This window comes from Leptonychotes weddellii, chromosome 16 (assembly GCF_054177405.1).
Source record: "Leptonychotes weddellii isolate Sample4059 chromosome 16, ASM5417740v2, whole genome shotgun sequence".
Taxonomy (NCBI): domain Eukaryota; kingdom Metazoa; phylum Chordata; class Mammalia; order Carnivora; family Phocidae; genus Leptonychotes; species Leptonychotes weddellii.
The window spans coordinates 11,138,077-11,155,347 of NC_138384.1; the positions used below are offsets into that span (position 1 = coordinate 11,138,077).

Consider the following 17,271-nt stretch of genomic DNA (forward strand, 5'->3'; position numbering starts at 1 on the left):
CGGTTAAGCTTCTGCCATCGGCTCAGGTCACAATCCCTGGATTCTGGGATTGAGTCCCAGGTCAGGTTCCCTGCTCAGTGGGGAGTTTGCTTCTCCCTCTGCTTGCTGCTCCCCCTGCTTGTGCGCTCACTCTCTCTCTCTGACAAATAAAATCTTTAAAAAAAAAAGTCTACATTAACCATAGCAGCAAGAAAATAAAAATTATGAGTGAAATTTCATAACATATGCAGAAATCCCAAGTAGAATATTCACATAATAAATCTAGCAATGTATAAAAAATATATGTAACACAACCAAGTAGGGTTTACTTCAAGAATATAAGGATAAACATTATAAAATCTATTAATGTAATCATTAACAAATGAAGGGAGAAAGACCATCTGAATAAATGCAAGGGAAAAATCTGATAAAATAGCCACTTTTGATACTTAACAAATTAAGAATAGAAGGGAATAAAGGAAATTGACCAAAAACCGACAATGGTTCCAATGCAAGAAGCACTCCCTTTAATAGGAGGAAAACAAAGATGCCCATGATTACCGATTCAAATAAACTTTTTACTGGAGGAACTAGCCCACAATCTTAAAAGAAAGAGAAGTGACACAGAAGAGGATAGAAAAGAAGGAACTAAAGAGTCGTTATTTGCAGATGTGATTCTCTTGGATTTTCTCTGTAGACATTTCCCATTATAACTATTATTCTCATTCTCTCTCTTTCTCGCTAAGTTCTGCAAATTTGCTGAATATACAAGAAATGTGAAATGATTATAAGAAAAATTTAAAACTATTTACAGTAATAACCCAAAAACAAGGTACCTAGTGAGGAATCTAACAAAAGGGATTCAAGATCTTTAAAAAATTATAAAGCTTTATACAAAACCATTAAGTAATAATATGAGGTTACATTTACAGATCACTTATTATCTGCTGGGCACTGTTTTGAATGGTGTGGTTGTGCCTATAAATTAGTTTAATTTACAAAATAGTCTCACATGATAGATATAATTATTATTAGCCTTACTTTAGAATTAAAGAAATTACGGTGCAAGGGTAAATCACTTGCTCAAGATTCCAAAACTAAAAATCAGCCACAATGGGATTCAAATCTACAGCAGTCTGGCTCCAAGCCTGCAAAATTAACCAGTACCCTACACTGCCTCACCCAAGAGGAGGTGTCCCACTCCTCCCATGAAGACACCTCTGGCTGAGCTGAGTCAAGCCTCCAGGAGAGAGTCTCAGGTCATACTGAGGCAGACTTGACCTGAACTCTGGGCAACAAGCCCCTATTTCAACAGATGGGATCAGAGCACAAACCTTGGGAGCAAAGGCTCGTGGTAAGGATATAGACCACCTCTGATGAAAACAGATCTCAGCATCAGATCTAGCCACCCCTTCAGACACCGTGTCACTTTTAAGATCATGTGGTTTTCCCATTCCCAGGAGCAGGTCAATGTAGATTCCTCAGACTTGAGAAGTTACATTTATTAACATCTTAAGCTACTTTACAGAATCAAGAACTATATGGACATTCAATTATTTATGTCTTCCTAGTAACATCTGAGGATTCTGGGTGATGCAAATGCAATATTTATTTGTGCAAATTTTGCAACTTTTCTGTAAATCTGAAATTATTTCAAGGCTTTAAAAAATATTTAGAAATCCTATTATATCTGTAAAACCATTCCCATCAGGTTCATAGGTAGACTCAAGTTTATAAAGATGGCAATTGATAAACTCAATGTAATTCCAATAAATATCGTAACAGTTTTTCCCCATAGAAGATGACAAAGTTGATTCTGGGAGCAGAAAGCGCCAAAAATAGCTAACCGGTTTTTGTTTTTATTGTTGTTGTCTGTAACATACAGAAAGAACTGTTTATTCTGCTGTTTGCAATACAAAGACATAGGGAAACGTTATTGTTTGTACAACATAATAAGGGAAAAAATTTGAAACTGCCCATTAGGGTCAGTTTGCCAGATGTCCTGTCATTAAGAATACCAGCTATAAACAGAGCAGTTCCTAGTACTTTGTACTTCATTTTGTTTATTCTATCCTGATTCCCTTATTTGTCCCCTAGAAAGCTTCGCTTAGACAACACAGCTTTGAAAAAGAATAACAAGATGAAAGGATTTGCCCTTCCACACAGCAAGACAAAACTATAGTAATTAAGAAAGTGTTAGCACAAGGATAGACAAATTGACCAATGGAACAGAACAAAAAGCCCAGGAATAAATACAGGCCTGGAAGGAAATTTGATATATGACAGAGGTGGCCTTGCAAATCAGTAGGAAAGGACTTCACCATTCTTCACTTGCTGCTGGGAGAGCTAGTATTCATACAGAAAAGGAAAATATATCCTTATCCTACCCCATTGAAACAATTTAATTCTCCAGGGATTAAGGACTTAAATATGAAAAGCAAAAGTTAAAAAACTTTTAGAAGAAAATATAAGATAATATCTTTATGACCTCAGGGAAAGAAAATCTTTCTTAAGATACAAAATGCATATGGTATAAGGAAAAACACTGGAATATTCAATTACACAATTAAGTTAATGATAACAAATCACAAAAAGAATAAAGAGATAAGCCACACACTGGGAGAAATACATCTGCATTACATATGACAACAAATAATTATTGCCTGGAAAAAAAAACAAAAATACAAATTCATACAAACTAGTGAGAAAAGGATAAACTATCCAACATACACATGGATAAAAGACATGAACAAGCATTTCATAGAAGAGAAACATTTAGTTTAAATATATGATATTAATATATTAATTATATGTAAACACATATTATCAAATACATAAATAACAAAATCACCATGGTATACCATTTCATACCCACCAGAGCTTGCCAAAAATTAAAGTATGATGGTATCAAGTTTTGGCAGGGGCACGGAGGAAGTGAAAATATGCTATTTTGGGAATGTAAATTGGCACATGCATATTGAAGAGCCACTGGGCAATATCTCATTAAAAGCTGAAGATACATATACCTATGACCCAGCTATTTCACGACTAAGGATGTACCCTAAAAAACTCTCACTTAAGTATGTAAAGAAACATAGAAAAAATTCTCAAAGTAACTGAAAATAACTTTAATACCCACTGTAAGAGAATGGATCAAGAAATGGTGGTATTTGTGGTACAGTCAGTCATGCAACAGAGTACAACAGTGAAAATGAATGTGTCAACATGAGCAACAAGTACTACGATGGATTTACAGATCTCAAATCCATTTGGGGATACACACACACACACACACACAGAGATATATATAAAAAAATAGAGTTATTATGATAAAGTTTATATGAATCAAATTAATATCGTTTTAGATAGAAACATGCAATAAAAGTATGAATATATAGAGGATGATCAACAGGAGAGTCAGGCAGTGGTTACCTTTGGGGAGGGAAGAAAAAATATGGGAACTGGGTGGGATTTATGCAATTACATCTGTAATGGTTTATTTATTAATCTGTTTGGTAGGTAAATACATTATGTCTTTTGAATGCCTAAAATGTTAGAAAAGATTCCAAGAGACCAGAGCTCCTATTCAGTCACACCAGTATCTGATCTCCTAAAATGTGCAAGTGAAACCAAAATTGAGATAGTATAAACTCCTGTGACTTTTCCATTTTGCAATCACAGGACTGAAACTTTAGAGTTCATCTAATATAAGTAAACAGACAGGAGAAGGAAGGGTCAGGCTCCAGCCTGGGTCTTATGACAAGATGTACCCCGAGGACCCTCAAGGAAAAGAGGGGTATGGGAATAATTCTTGCTATTTTATGAAAGTGATCATTGCCTTGCAGAAAAGGGATTTGACAAAGTACAACATCCATTTGTAATAAAAACCATCAACAAAGTAGGTCTCATATACCTCAACATAATAAAGGCCTTATATATGAAAAAACCCATAGTTAACATCATACTGAATGGGGAAAATCTGAGAGCTTTTCCCCTAAGGTCAGGAACAAGACAAGGATGTCCACTCTCACCACTTTTATCCAACATAATCCTGGAAGTCCTAGCCACAGCAATCAGACAATCAAAGGAAATAAAAGGCATTCAAACTGGTAAGGAAGAAGTAGAACTTCAACTATTTGCCGATGACATGATACGATATATAGAAAACCTAAAAGGCACCACCAACAAACTACCAGAACTGATAACTGAATTTAGTAAAGTCGCAGGATACAAAAATCAGTGTACAGAAATCTGTTGCATTCCTACACATTAATAATGAAGCAGCAGAAAGCGAAATTAAGAAAACAATTCCATTAATAATTGCACCAAAAACAATAAAATATATATTAATAAACTTAAGCAAAGAGGTGAAAGACCCGTCTCTGAAAACTATAAAACACTGATGAAAGAAATTCAAGATGACGATAAGAAATGGAAAGACATTCCATGCTCACAGGTTGGAAGAACAAATATTGTTAAAATGTCTATAGTACCCAAAGCGATCTACACATTTAATGCAGTGCCCATCAAAATACCAACAGCGTTTTTCACAGAGCTAGTACAAACAATCCTAAAATCTGTATGGAACCAGCAAAAGAGCCCAAATAGCTAAAGCAATCTTGAAAAAGAAAAAAACAGAGGCATCACAATTCCAAACTTCAAGTTATGGTACAAAGCTGTAGTAATCAAAACAGTATGGTACTGGCATAAAAATAAGCACACAGAGGGGCACCTGGCTGGCTCAGTTGGAAGAGCATGCAACACTTGATTCTCAGGGTCGTGAGTTGGAGCCCTACTTGGGGTGTATAAAGCACTTAAATAAGCAGAACTTAAAAAGAAAAGTTAAAAATAGAACTACCCTACAAGCCAGTAATTGCACTAGTGGGTATTTACCCAAAAAGTACAAAAACACTAATTCGTAAAGGGATACATGCACCCCTATTTTTACTGCAGCATTATCTACAATAGCCAAACTATGGAAGCAGTCCAAGTGTCCATCAATAGATGAATGGATAAAGGAGATGTGGTACATACATACAATGGAATATTACTCAGCCATACAAAAAGAATGAAATCTTGCCATTTGAAACGTCATGGATGGCACTAGAGAGTATAATGCTAAGCAAAATAAGTCAGAGAAAGACAAATACCACATGATTCCATTCATATGTGCAATTTAAGAAACAAAACAAATGAGCAAAGGAAAAAAAAAAAGGAGAAACAAACCAAGGAACAGACTCTTAACTATAGAGAACAAACTGATGGTTGCCAGAGGGGAGGTGGTGGGGGGATGGGGAAATAGGTGCTGGGAATTCAGAGTACACTTATCCTGATGAGCACTGGATGATATAAAGAATTGTTCAATCACTATGTTGTACATCTGAAACTAATGTAACACTGTATGTTAACTATACTGGAATTAAAATTAAAAACTTAATAAAAAGGGACACCTGGATGGCTCAGTCGGTTAAGCATCTGCCTTCGGCTCAGGTCATGATCCCAGGGTTCTGGGATCGAGTCCTGTGTCGGGCTCTTTTCTCAGCGGACAGCCTGCATCTCCCTCTGCCCGCCACTCCCCCTGCTTGTGCTCTCTCTCTCCCTCTGACAAATAAAAAAATCTTAATAAAAAAAGTGACCATCACTTTTTTCCTTCAGTGTCTTGAATTCCTTAGGCAAAAGATACTTTGTAATTATGCCATCAATTAAAAATGTTGAGCTTCCACTATATAACCCAACAAAAAGTCCTCTAGAGTAGAGGTTCCTCTTGCTCTCTCCTTGTTTGAAGGCCTGGTCAAAGTCACCGCTAAAGGATGGATCTATAATCCTACAGGCCTAGAGCTTTCAGGCCCAGAAATCCCCCTCTGAGTCCCTTGTTTGTGCCTTTTTCTCTATTAGTTATTGCTGGCTCTTAGGCATTAACTGCTGACTTCCTGTTCCTCTTTATTGAGCTCTGGGGCCTTGGAACTGGTAAGAGGCTTTGAAGAAAAGTACAAAGCCAGGAAAACACAGAGTGGAGACAGCTACCACTTTCCAAAGGAAAGCAAATCTTAACATGGTTGTAATAATCTTTCAGACTTTCCTCTGTCTGTAGCTTACGTAAGACACAAGGACTGAAGAGTTGTAGGTCACTGAAGTTGGGAACAGTTAAAACTCAGGTTTGGGTGGGCAGAGAGGTTGAGGACAGCACTTTGGATGCTGATAGCATAATCCTGGCCTGTTCTAAACTCTTACTATCTCTAGTATTTCCTTTTCACCATCCTACAGAGGCTGACTGGGTAATGTGTTCTCTTTGGGTGTCACTGTAAAGTCTTTATTTATTTATTTATTTATTAAGATTTTTATTTATTTATTTGACAGAGAGAGACACAGCGAGAGAGGGAACACAAGCAGGGGGAGTGGGCGGGGGAGAAGCAGGCCTCCCGCTGAGCAGGGAGCCCGATGCGGGGCTCGATCCCAGGACCCTGGGGTCATGACCTGAGCCGAAGGCAGACGCTTAACAACTGAGCCATCCAGGCGCCCCTGTAAAGGCTTTATTCAGACCCAAAGTCTTCAGAGTACAGATGACCTTGTATGAATTGTCTCCTTGTAAAGTAGTCCTACAGTCAGTGCCAAGCACCAGGCCACCATTTCACAATATGGAAAAAGGAGGCACACTCCTGACTCTTACATTGTCATCGTTAGGTCTACAGCCATCCCTTAATCCAGAAATGGGACGCTCTTCGCGTAAAAGGCCTCAGGCCCTCTGACCCAAGGCCTCAGTTTCGTGAATCTTTTACACTACAATGGTGTTTTAATGAACTGAGTTTGAATGTTCAACTCCAATCTCATTGGTCATGCTACTGTGACAATTCACTGAGCACAGGCCTCCCCCATTCTATTCTGCTGTCCTGCACTTTGAATTCAGGGCTCACTGTCAGCATGGAAAGCACCAGAGTTCTGATATGGCAGCCTCTGGTTATGTTCCACCCAGGGATTTATCATCCACAACCTACTCAAATCCCTCCCCCAACAGCTACCAAAAATTCCCCTGGTGAGAAATGCTATTATGAGAAGGAGTGGCTGCTTTGTGACTCACTGTTTCATTAAAAAGATTTTTTTTTTTTTTCAAACAAATTTTCAGTAGAAGAATCCAAAGGTTTTCCAAAGCCATAGCAAAAACAGAACAGCTCATAATACTATTTCTCAAAGGTGTGCCACTTCATAGGCGATTCCTATACCTCAAAATACTGGAGATGCTTAGATTCACTATCCTTTTCTGTTGCACTTGGCCTCTGGGCTGAGGGAATAGATGCATTAAATACAGCCAACAAGACTGGGCTCGTCAAGTGCGTGTAAGCCAGCCCTCTGCAGAGGTATTAGACTCGCCATAGTTCTCCAGGGCAACTGGCTGTAATGGTATGACTATTTCAGCCACATCTGACCAGGACTGAGAAAATCTAATAATATATGGTGTACATGGGGTATCTGGTGATGCTTGTTACAGTAGTGAGCAGTGTTACAACAGTTTCTCTGAAAAGCTGACTTAGATAGCATTATACTTTACAGGGCATTAAAAGTGTAAATGATCTAAGTAGAATAGAACAGTATCACAGACAGCTAATTTGTATTTATCGTAGGCAAGTACTTCACTGGTTTGGGCTGGAATCCCAAGGACTCCCTCAAATCCTTGTAGGATTCCCAGAGTACTTAGGCAGGCATCAGGATAAAAGAATTCTAATGGCTCTCCCTAAGGAAAAGAACCCTCTTAGCAGGAAAAAAAAAAAAAAGTTACTGGAGAGGAGTCAAATGAAAACATCTCCAAGGAGTTGAGAAATATGGGCAAAATGACCAAAATGGCTGGGGTCTGGGGTCTAGGGTCTTGGGTTCTCCCTGCTCTGTCCCAGATCATCTGGGTGACTCCAGATTTAAGTTTCTCCCACATGCTAACAAATCAGTTTTGACCTCAAGAGATACTGTATGAAAGCTGACCAATTTAAGAACAACTCCTTGTGAAGCATGGCTTATTCAATTATACTTTTTAGAGGGCTAAAGGGTACTACCAACGAGAAAGCTAGAGCCAAGCTATGACAAATCTAATTCACTAAGATCAAGATGACTACATACTCCTAAATATAAGGTGAGGTTTCTCCAAAAATTAAGGTATCATCTTATAGCCAAGGCCCACATTAAGTCTCTGAGCTTGGAGCATTCTTTTAAACCCATTACTTTTAGAAAAAAAAAAAAAAAAAAAAAATACTCGAATATAACACACATTTAATAATTTTGGGGGGAAGGTGAGGAGGACATTTCAGTCACCAATGTTGGCAATCATAAACAAAGCTTTAAAAATCACTTAAAATAGCACTAAGTGTCAACATTGTGGAGCTCAGAGACATACAAGGCCAAGGGGAAAAATTGTTCCTCATATTTCCTTATGGATATTTGTGGCTTGGGATAAATTTTACAGAGACAAGATAACTAAAGTGGTGGGCGCCTGGGTGATTCAGTTGGTTAAGCGACTGCCTTCGGCTCAGGTCATGATCCTGGAGTCCTGGGATCGAGTCCCGCATCGGGCTCCCTGCTCGGCAGGGAGCCTGCTTCTCCCTCTGACCCTCCCCCCTCTCATGTGCTCTCTGTCTCTCTCATTCTCTCTGTCTCAAATAAATAAATAAAATCTTTAAAAAAAAAAAAAGATAACTAAAGTGGTGGATCATGCTTCTAGAAAACAGTGTTCAATGACCAGAAAGAAAAGTGGCTCTAGGGATGACAAAGATAACAAAGCCAAAGATACACACAGAGTTTGCAAAACAGTTTTTCCTTTTGATAGTCTCACTGAGAAGATAGAGGACCACTTGTATTAGGATATACGAGGAATTTCCTAAAAGGCACTTGGCTGGAGCCACAAAAAAAAGATCACCTGCTCCAGCCCAGAGAGACAGGGTTTAGGAAAGAACGAAGAGTGTCAGTGAAGAGTAGGGAGCAAATACCATCCGTGTTAACAGCCTCATGCACAAAACCCTGAATTTGTTTATTCAACAGAAGAACTGATGAAGAAGGTAAAAATCTCCCCTTAGGCTGCAATATTCAGACTCTCTCTTAAGGAGTAAGGAAGCAAAGATTCTTAGAAAGAACAAAGTAATGTTAACCACCCTTATAATAAATATATATTCCCAGTACCTAACACAGGTCCTAGTATACTAGAAGCACTCAATAAATACCAGTTGAATAAATGAATGTCTTAGCTCAACAAACCTCCATACACACACTTAAAAAGTCTCCCACTTTTGGGTCTGTAGGAGAAAAGAAAAAATAGGTATTTTGTTCATTTAAAGTCTGGATTCATTCTAGGATCTTGTCTAGCTGCTGGCTGGGGATACATAAAAGAGGCTCTAGCTCAGTAAGCCCTTCTGTAGCACAAGCAGCCAAAGGTGGTTGTGCCTTAGAAGAAAAATCAGGGGGAAGGCAAGCACAGAGGGGAAGGGGACACTGCCACAATTACCTTCTGTTCTGAGCAACTTCAATTCTCAGGACCAAGGCAGATGGGCTCAGGCCTATCTCTGGGAGAAAAATGCTTAGTTCCATGTAAAAGAAAAACATCAAACCATGACCAATGCTCTTGCTGGGTGAATCTACCCTCTGGAGCAGCTGAAAGGAAGATTTGTATGGATCCTGCTTAGGAGATACTTGATTCATTTAGTAATATTGAAAATAATGCTAATGAGTGTACCAAAAAAGCATTCAGAGTTCTTTCTTTCTTTGGGATGAGAATTTTCAGAATCATTTGTTACAAGTCCAGATTCTTAGGTGTCTCCTTAGCTCTACTGAATTCTGGGAGTGAGGTCCAGTCATCTGCATTGTTAACAAGCCCCCCCAGAGAATACTGGGCAGTCAAATTTGAAAACCCCTTGAACCATTCACAGAAATCAAGAGAGCTCTGTTTGTTTCTGCCTCCTTCTTGTTACAGATCCAAAGAGTGCACTATAAATTCTTACCATGACTCCTTTAACTTGGTGTTTATAGGGACCCAGTGAATTCCCCCTTCCTCTTTACTTCCAGCAGAGGAAGGTTGTACTCTCAATTCTAACAACTCCAGGGAGATTTCGGGGTAAACAGTCTCATCGGTCTAGAAGCTACCCCTAGCTGCTGCTTTAAGATTAAACTTGGCTCTTCATTTGCTCCACACTTGAGGGTTGTTGGTTTTCAGGTTATTCATTCACACCCACAACTCACCCCTCAAGTATCAAAACCAGGAACCCAAGTGTTGCATTCCAGGATAAACCTCTGTCCTTATGAGGAAATAAGATTCAGAAGTGAAAACTGCTGGGTCTATATGTAGTGCCTTCTCATACTCAAGCTTATACCCACAATAATCACTAAGGACTATCTGATACAGACTATGCCATGACAAAGCTTAGAAAAGAAACAGATGGTAATTTATACTCATCCAGTATTCTAAAAGACTGGGATTAGGATTTAGGTTTTGAGCTAACTTCAAGATTCTAGTACTACAGCCTTAGTGACCCATTGTCACTAGAAGTACCCCTGTTTAAGGGTTAGCAGAAGCAAGACTAGTCCGTTTATGTTACGACCACTTCTCTGAAGTTTTCTCAATTTTGAAACTGTCAAAATTGGTGTTTAGTTTTATAACTGGATTTACTAAAATATTAGTGTCCAAGAAGCTTGTGTTGAATATCACATTTGTAAAATACAAAGCATGTTCCTTATCCCAAAAGGAACCAGGGTTGCATTTCTTTGGTGCAGAGTGGCCTGGCTCAAGAGTATTTCTTATGACATGTTTGGGGTGTGTCTTTACTTAATAGCAAAATGCACACATCCCATAAAACAAACACTTTAAGAGCCAAACGACTGTTTCTTCCAACACCTTCCAAACCCCAATGAGGAAGAGTGAACTGTGACCTTCAAGGCATTATCAGCTTCTCACGGGAACGTTTCAAAATTTTATTTTGTAGAAAATAAGCCCTCACAGTAAAAGAGAACTATAAACTCTGCTTTACAGAAAAATTTTCATTAAGAATAGAACTTTTGCAGGGCAGGAGACCCATGATGCTCTCTGAAGACCACAGAATGCTTTTCCTTCCCCAGAAACCAGGTAAAGGACCATCACCTCTAGCACACCTATGGTGAGGAACAAAGAGGCTTTCTGATCCACTCCAATGGAGTTGGCAACTGTTTAATTATTTAAGAAGAGACAATTAAATCACTTCAGAACCCTAAAATGGCAGCAAATAGAACCCAGGAGATATCCTGCTAGTTTGTTCAAAGACTTATCAAAAGTTACCTTTTATCAGTCCCAGCTGATGACTTGGTGACAACAAAAAACAGTTTAGATTTTTCTGAATATGCACATGTATACATACATGTGACTAAGAAGCTGGAGTGAAACCCTCAGTGACCAGACATTTTATAGCAGGACCCAGAAAACAGGCAAACTCTTCCTTCCAACATGGTGAATGCTCTATGTTTTCACTCCCACATCTAGAAGTTCATGGTTTTTTTTTTTAAGATTTTATTTATTTGACAGAGAGAGAGCGTGCAAACATGAGGAGGGGGAGGGACAGAGGGAGAGGGAGAAGCAGACTCCCTGCGGAGCAGGGAGCCCAATGCAGGACTCGATCCCAGGACCCTGGGATCATGACCTGAGCCGAAGGCAGATGTTTAACCATCTGAGCCACCCAGGTGGCCTAGAAATCCATGTTCTGAGATAAACAGGGCTACTACAAAAGAATGACCAGACCTCCAGAACACCACCCAGAAGACCATTTGGAGGTTAAACACCTCATAGCAAAATTGACATTTTAATGTGTAAAGGGGCACTAACTCTCATCCTATAAAGGAGATCTTCTTGGTGACATTCATTATTATCAACGGCCTGTCAATGTAGGTCAGGTTTCTGTAGAGAGCACTAGCTTCCATTTTGGGGAAACAGTTCACACAGTTCTCAATCTCCCTGCCTAGCAAATTTTGCAGAGAGCAAAGAAAGCAGAGAACTGTAGAAGTGCCCCTACAGGAACACCCCTTTCCTCATGTATGCCATTTGGCTTTTGTAAACACTAGCTTGGTCTCAGTCTCACGATTACTCTGAAAGGTAAGCAGGACAGGCATTATCTCCATCTTACAGGTGAGAAAAACAGTGCCTGGGAGGCTAAATGACTCACGTGCCCAAGGTCACGAGTCAGGCAGTGATTTGGTAGCCCAACCAGTAGATGAGCCTAGCCCTCTGGCTCACCAGCCAGCATGATTTCCAGGACACCAGCCAGCTTCCTTGTGTTTTGGGATGAGAGGCAGTGCAGTATAATGCTTAGGGGCCGGGTTTTGACCCCGGCAGACCTACATTCCAATCCCAGCTCTGCCACCTACCTCTTCTCTATCTGACCTTGTGTCGGCTCCTTACCTCGCCCTACATCTCCGCTTCCTCATCTCTAAAATGGGGATGAAACCATCTACTTCACAGAGATATAGTGACAGTTAAGTGAGAGGATGGACATGGGGCACTCAGATTCATTCCCTCGACAAATATCTGTGCCAGGCACGCACAGTGCAAGGGATACAATAGTGAGCAAGAGGCACAGTCCTACTCTCGTGGACCTTAAAATTCAGTCAAACTAAATAGCGAAGGCGAACGGATAAATAAGATACTGATCAAGTGTGTGAAGTGCTGTTAGGGTAACAGGTGAGCGGCTGGAAAGAATAACAGGAGGGAGGCAAGTTTTAAGAGTGGTCTCTAAGGAGAAATTTAAGTTTGAGTCATGAGGGATCAGAAAGAGCTATCCATATGCAGAATGGAAGGAAAAACATTCCAATTACTGGGACTAGGGCATGCAAGGGTCACAACCTGGGGAAGCATAGGAACTGCGAGAAGACAAATGTGACGGCTATGTAGCCTCATGGGATTTGGGGAACAACCTTTCCAGGCCGGCTGCCAAAGACTACCACATCTATTTTAAAAATAACAAAGACGAGGCTCACGAGAGGTGATGTGTCTTCCCCAAGGTCACAGCTACTCTGAGGAGGGCCTGAGACCCCAGTATTCTACCTCCAGACACAACATCAGCTCCCTCCCTCTGAGGAAGTTTCGTGCACACTGAACTCCCCCGCTTCCTTCACTGACAACTGTCATGGGTGCCCATGAAGAGTTCCAAAAGCACCTTAAAAACACAAGCAACAGCATCACATCAACTTCTAGGCATCTAGTCAATTGTGCACCAAAGTCCTCATCCTTCACTCTTACGACACAGGAGCAAAAACTGCTTGGACCTTACTCAAAGGCTCCAAAATAGAAACAAGTTTCTCTTCTTACAGCAGTAAACAAGAGAGGAAAGGGACGTCCTGGAAGGAAGATCCTGTGGCCTGTTCCGGAAAGTGAGACAGAACCACCAGTGCAGAAGAGTGGAAATATGAAGATTCATCTTAAATGAACTGCAAAGGAAAAACTAATTACTTTATTTGAATAAAAGAATGAATCCCTAAAGCAGTGGTTGTCAGTCAGGATGGTGTCCCACTCTTACACCAAGAGCATTTTGGAAATTCTGTGGAGGCATGTAGTGGGCAGGGCCAGGTATGCTCAAAGTCTTAGAAAAGGACAGGATGGTCCTATAAAGAATGTATTACCCGGGGGGGCCTGGCTGGCTCAGTCAGTACAGCATGAGACTCTTGATGTTGGGATCGTGAGTTGAAGCCCATGTTGGGTATAAAGATTACTTTTAAAGGGGCGCCTGGGTGGCTCAGTTGGGGCGCCTGGGTGGCTCAGTCGTTAAGCGTCTGCCTTCGGCTCAGGTCATGGTCCCAGGGTCCTGGGATCGAGGCCCGCATCGGGCTCCCTGCTCAGCGGGAAGCCTGCTTCTCCCTCTCCCACTCCCCCTGCTTGTGTTCCTGTTCTCGCTGTCTCTCTCTGTCATATAAATAAAAAATATATATATATATGTATATATATATATATATATACATATATATAATTTGGAAAAAGAATGTATTACCCAAAATATTAGGAGCAGCTTCACACACACTTTCATATTAATCCCGGAGGGATTACTATGCCCCCACTTTTCCTGTATTCTCATGGTTCCATGGCTCTTCCTACCCTCACCACAGCTGGATGAAAAAAAATTAAACTGAAGTTTCACAGCTGAGGAGTCTGAAATTTTGGAATCCAACTGTAAGCTCATAACTCCAACATGGAACCTGGTACCAGGTGGAATAAGGAAAAAGAAGTTTCTAGTAAGAGACAGATAAATTTTAGCAAAACAGGAACTCCTTCCCCGGACAAGTGTCCATAAGATTACATGTGTTTTGTAACACACAAAATTCTATGATTTTAGAAGAACCTTCTTATACTGCTTTTCAGTTTAAAATCAGATACTAATGACAGTTCTTTTAAAAAGTTAATCACAGTCATCTCACAAATACAGCTTACTCTTTCTGGACCAAATTTGTTAAGAAAAATTATTAATTTCAAGATGTCTAAAAATGATCAAATGTCTAAAAGTGCCCAAAGCATCCACACCTTGCATCTTATTCAGGGCAGAGACTGATGCAGTTCAAGGAAGCTCCGATGATATCCAGAGCTCTGTTCAGGAATTAAAATACCATTTCAGCAATTCAAAAGCCACTTTCAAGTGTTACCCTAAATTAGTCACTATTTCCCCCTCAAAAAATATTTCACAAATTAAAGTTTATAGAATTGAAACAAAAGCCAGACTATTTCCAGAAATTTAAAAAAAAAAAAAGATTCAAAAAGTCTACCCTATTTCACAATAGCTAGAACCGTGATCCAATAGATAACACCCTCCATAAGGCAATCTTTCTTCTTTCTACACAATATCTAGATTTTCTTAACTCTCCCAAAGCAGTCTGAATACATTAACTTCTTCACTCCGACCTGCCAATTAGCAAATAGCGGCCCCACACCCCTTTTCACCAATTTTCTAGAAGCCTAACCTGGCTTCTCAGGTTAGCTGAGCAGACAGACCTGTTTTCCTCCAGAAGCTCCTGCCAGTGCCTTTTCTGCCCTGCCAGTCAGGGCCTGGGAAATCCTTTTTGCTGGCCTGTCACCAGAAGTTCACAAAATGAATTCATCCAGATTTTTTGAATCTTCCTCTTCCCAGGTAATGCACCAACAACAGCCAGGCAATAAAGTCCCACCTCCCATTACAAAAAGAGAGAGATTACCAGGCAGACCTAGCACTTAGCATGGAGGAAGAAAAAAGATGGAGGGATGTGACAGTCATGCAGCCAAGCCTACTGAATGCAGCACCCGCCACCAGAGCCCTGGTCCTGCAAAGCCTCAGAGAGGGAGGCTCCCTGCTAGGCCATCCATTCGGCAGGCCATACCTGTCTATGGCAGCAGCAGGCTTCCGGCTGCTCCATTTTAAACAATTCAAACACAGCTCCAGCAGGGTGGCAAAATTGGGCATCCCCTTCTTCCAGCAAGAGTGAGAGCCCTAATCCAAACAACACTTGCCTCCAATTTTCTTTCTTTTCACACTCTTTGTTTGGGAGACACCGCCCGGTCAAAGTGGATCCCTCTCTCTCTCTCTTAACGGTGAGGTAGGCACAGTACTGCAGTGACAGAAAGGAAGCACCGAGGCCGACTTGCTATAAGCCAGACAAGACCTCCTCTCTGAGGACGGTGATACCGATAAATGGGACTTCAATAGGCAGGTTTCACTCTGCTCATCCACAAGTGAATCGACGCCTGAAGTCCTAAAACGCCCGGCTCCGCAGCCTCGCAGGAAGCCTCTTTTCTAAAGGGGAGATAGCCCATTCATCCCCAGGAACCAAAGGGAAGGCTGACAGATCCAGGTCGCGCACTCCACATCCAAATCTTCGCAAGCGCGCGAAGGTTTGGGGCGCCCGGGCGCGCCCTCCCTTGCACTCCACCCTCTGAGGCCTCCACCGCCCGCGGACTCACCACTGTGCGAGCTGAACCACCTGGGTGCGATGTGCAGAGGTAGAGCATCCGCCAGCGAGGCTCGGGAGCCCAGGTACAGCATCCCGTCTCTATGGTGACCGCCGCCGGTCTCCTGGTAACCATTGCCATGGGCATAGGTGGAGTCGGACGCAGACCCTCCGCCGCCGGGCGCCCTCTCCGAGTCGCCGGTCCCCCGGGAGGCGGGGGTGTAGAGGCCAAAGGGCACCCCCCCGGCCGTGCTGGGGTCCATGCCCATGCCCGCCACCGAGCTGACCGAGCGGCTGCGAAGCCCCATGGCCCCGCCGCCCGCCCGGTAGTGCCCGAAGTGGGGCGCCCCTCCCGGCGGGGGCACGGCGCTGTCATCGGTGGAGACCCCCGGAAAGGGGCCCCGGGAGCGGGCCGCCGTGCTCTGCTTGCCCCCCATGCTCGCCCGGACCCCGGTGGGGCGGGAACCTGGAGGCCGAGACCCTCCCCCACTTCTCAGCAGCGGGGGGAGGGTTGGGCGAGCATAAATGGGGAGGGAGTCAAAAAGGAGACCCGGAGGAAAAAAAAGAAAAAAGAAAAGAAAACCCGCGGGGCGGAAGAGGCAGGCGGGCGGGGATCCCAAACTAAGAATTTAAAACGATCCAAGCCAAACGCATGTTTCCCCTCAAGGTCCAAAGAGGCGCAGTCCGGCGCGGGCTCGGCGCGCCACAGGCCGCCCCCGGGCTCCCGAAAGCCGGGGGAGCCGCAGGGAAGGAGGGAGGGAGGCGGCGGGCGGGCGCAGGGAGGCGCCGGAGGAGGCCGCCCGCCGGACAGGAGGAGGCTGAGGAGGGCTGGGGGCACCGGGCGCGTCCCCCGCCTCAGGACCCCGCGACCATGGACGCCGGCCCGGACCCTCCAGGCCTCGGGCGGGCTGCGGCGCTGGGCGGCCAGGCGGAGCTCGGGAAGCCGCGGTCGCGTCGCGCTCTCGCTCCAGCAGCCGCCGGCCCCGCCAGCCGCTCCGCCCCGCTCGGTCCCGGGCTGCGCTCGCCGGCGCTCCTCGCCGCCGTGGAGACAATGGAGGGCGGCAGAGCGCAGGCGCGGCCCGCGCCCCCTCCCCTCCCCCCCGCCGGGTTAACCCCTTCGCGGCCCCTGCGGCGCCGGGCCGCTGACGCCCGGGAGGTCCCCACCCACCCACCCAGCGCGACCGGCCTATGACCTGAGTGGCCCGAGCCACGGGGCGTCAGGAACAGAAGCCAGGCGTCTTTTCAAAGCAAGCACTCTTTAAAGGCCCCGAAAATGGCTAATTATTGAGGGGGAACCCCCTGTGGGAGGAGGGGCGGCGACGGTTCAAGGGGCTGGGAAGGAAACGCAAAGAATGAAAACTACTCGAGACGCCTACCTGGCTCTGAGGGTCACTGGTC

General features: G+C 43.2%; 1 protein-coding gene across 4 annotated transcripts in view; it reads right to left on the reverse strand.

The window, feature by feature from the left end:
• Positions 1-16,921, reverse strand: part of ZNRF1 (zinc and ring finger 1) — a 99,112-nt gene extending 82,191 nt beyond the window's left edge. For 3 of the 4 annotated variants that reach the window (XM_081807394.1, XM_081807395.1, XM_081807393.1), the window contains exon 1: positions 15,887-16,921. In XM_081807394.1, the coding sequence (XP_081663520.1) occupies positions 15,887-16,310 (424 nt within the window). In that variant the 5' untranslated portion in view covers positions 16,311-16,921. The remainder of the gene's footprint in view (positions 1-15,886) is intronic. The other variant, XM_081807392.1, reaches the window with a different exon arrangement.
• Positions 16,922-17,271: the final 350 nt, after the last annotated feature.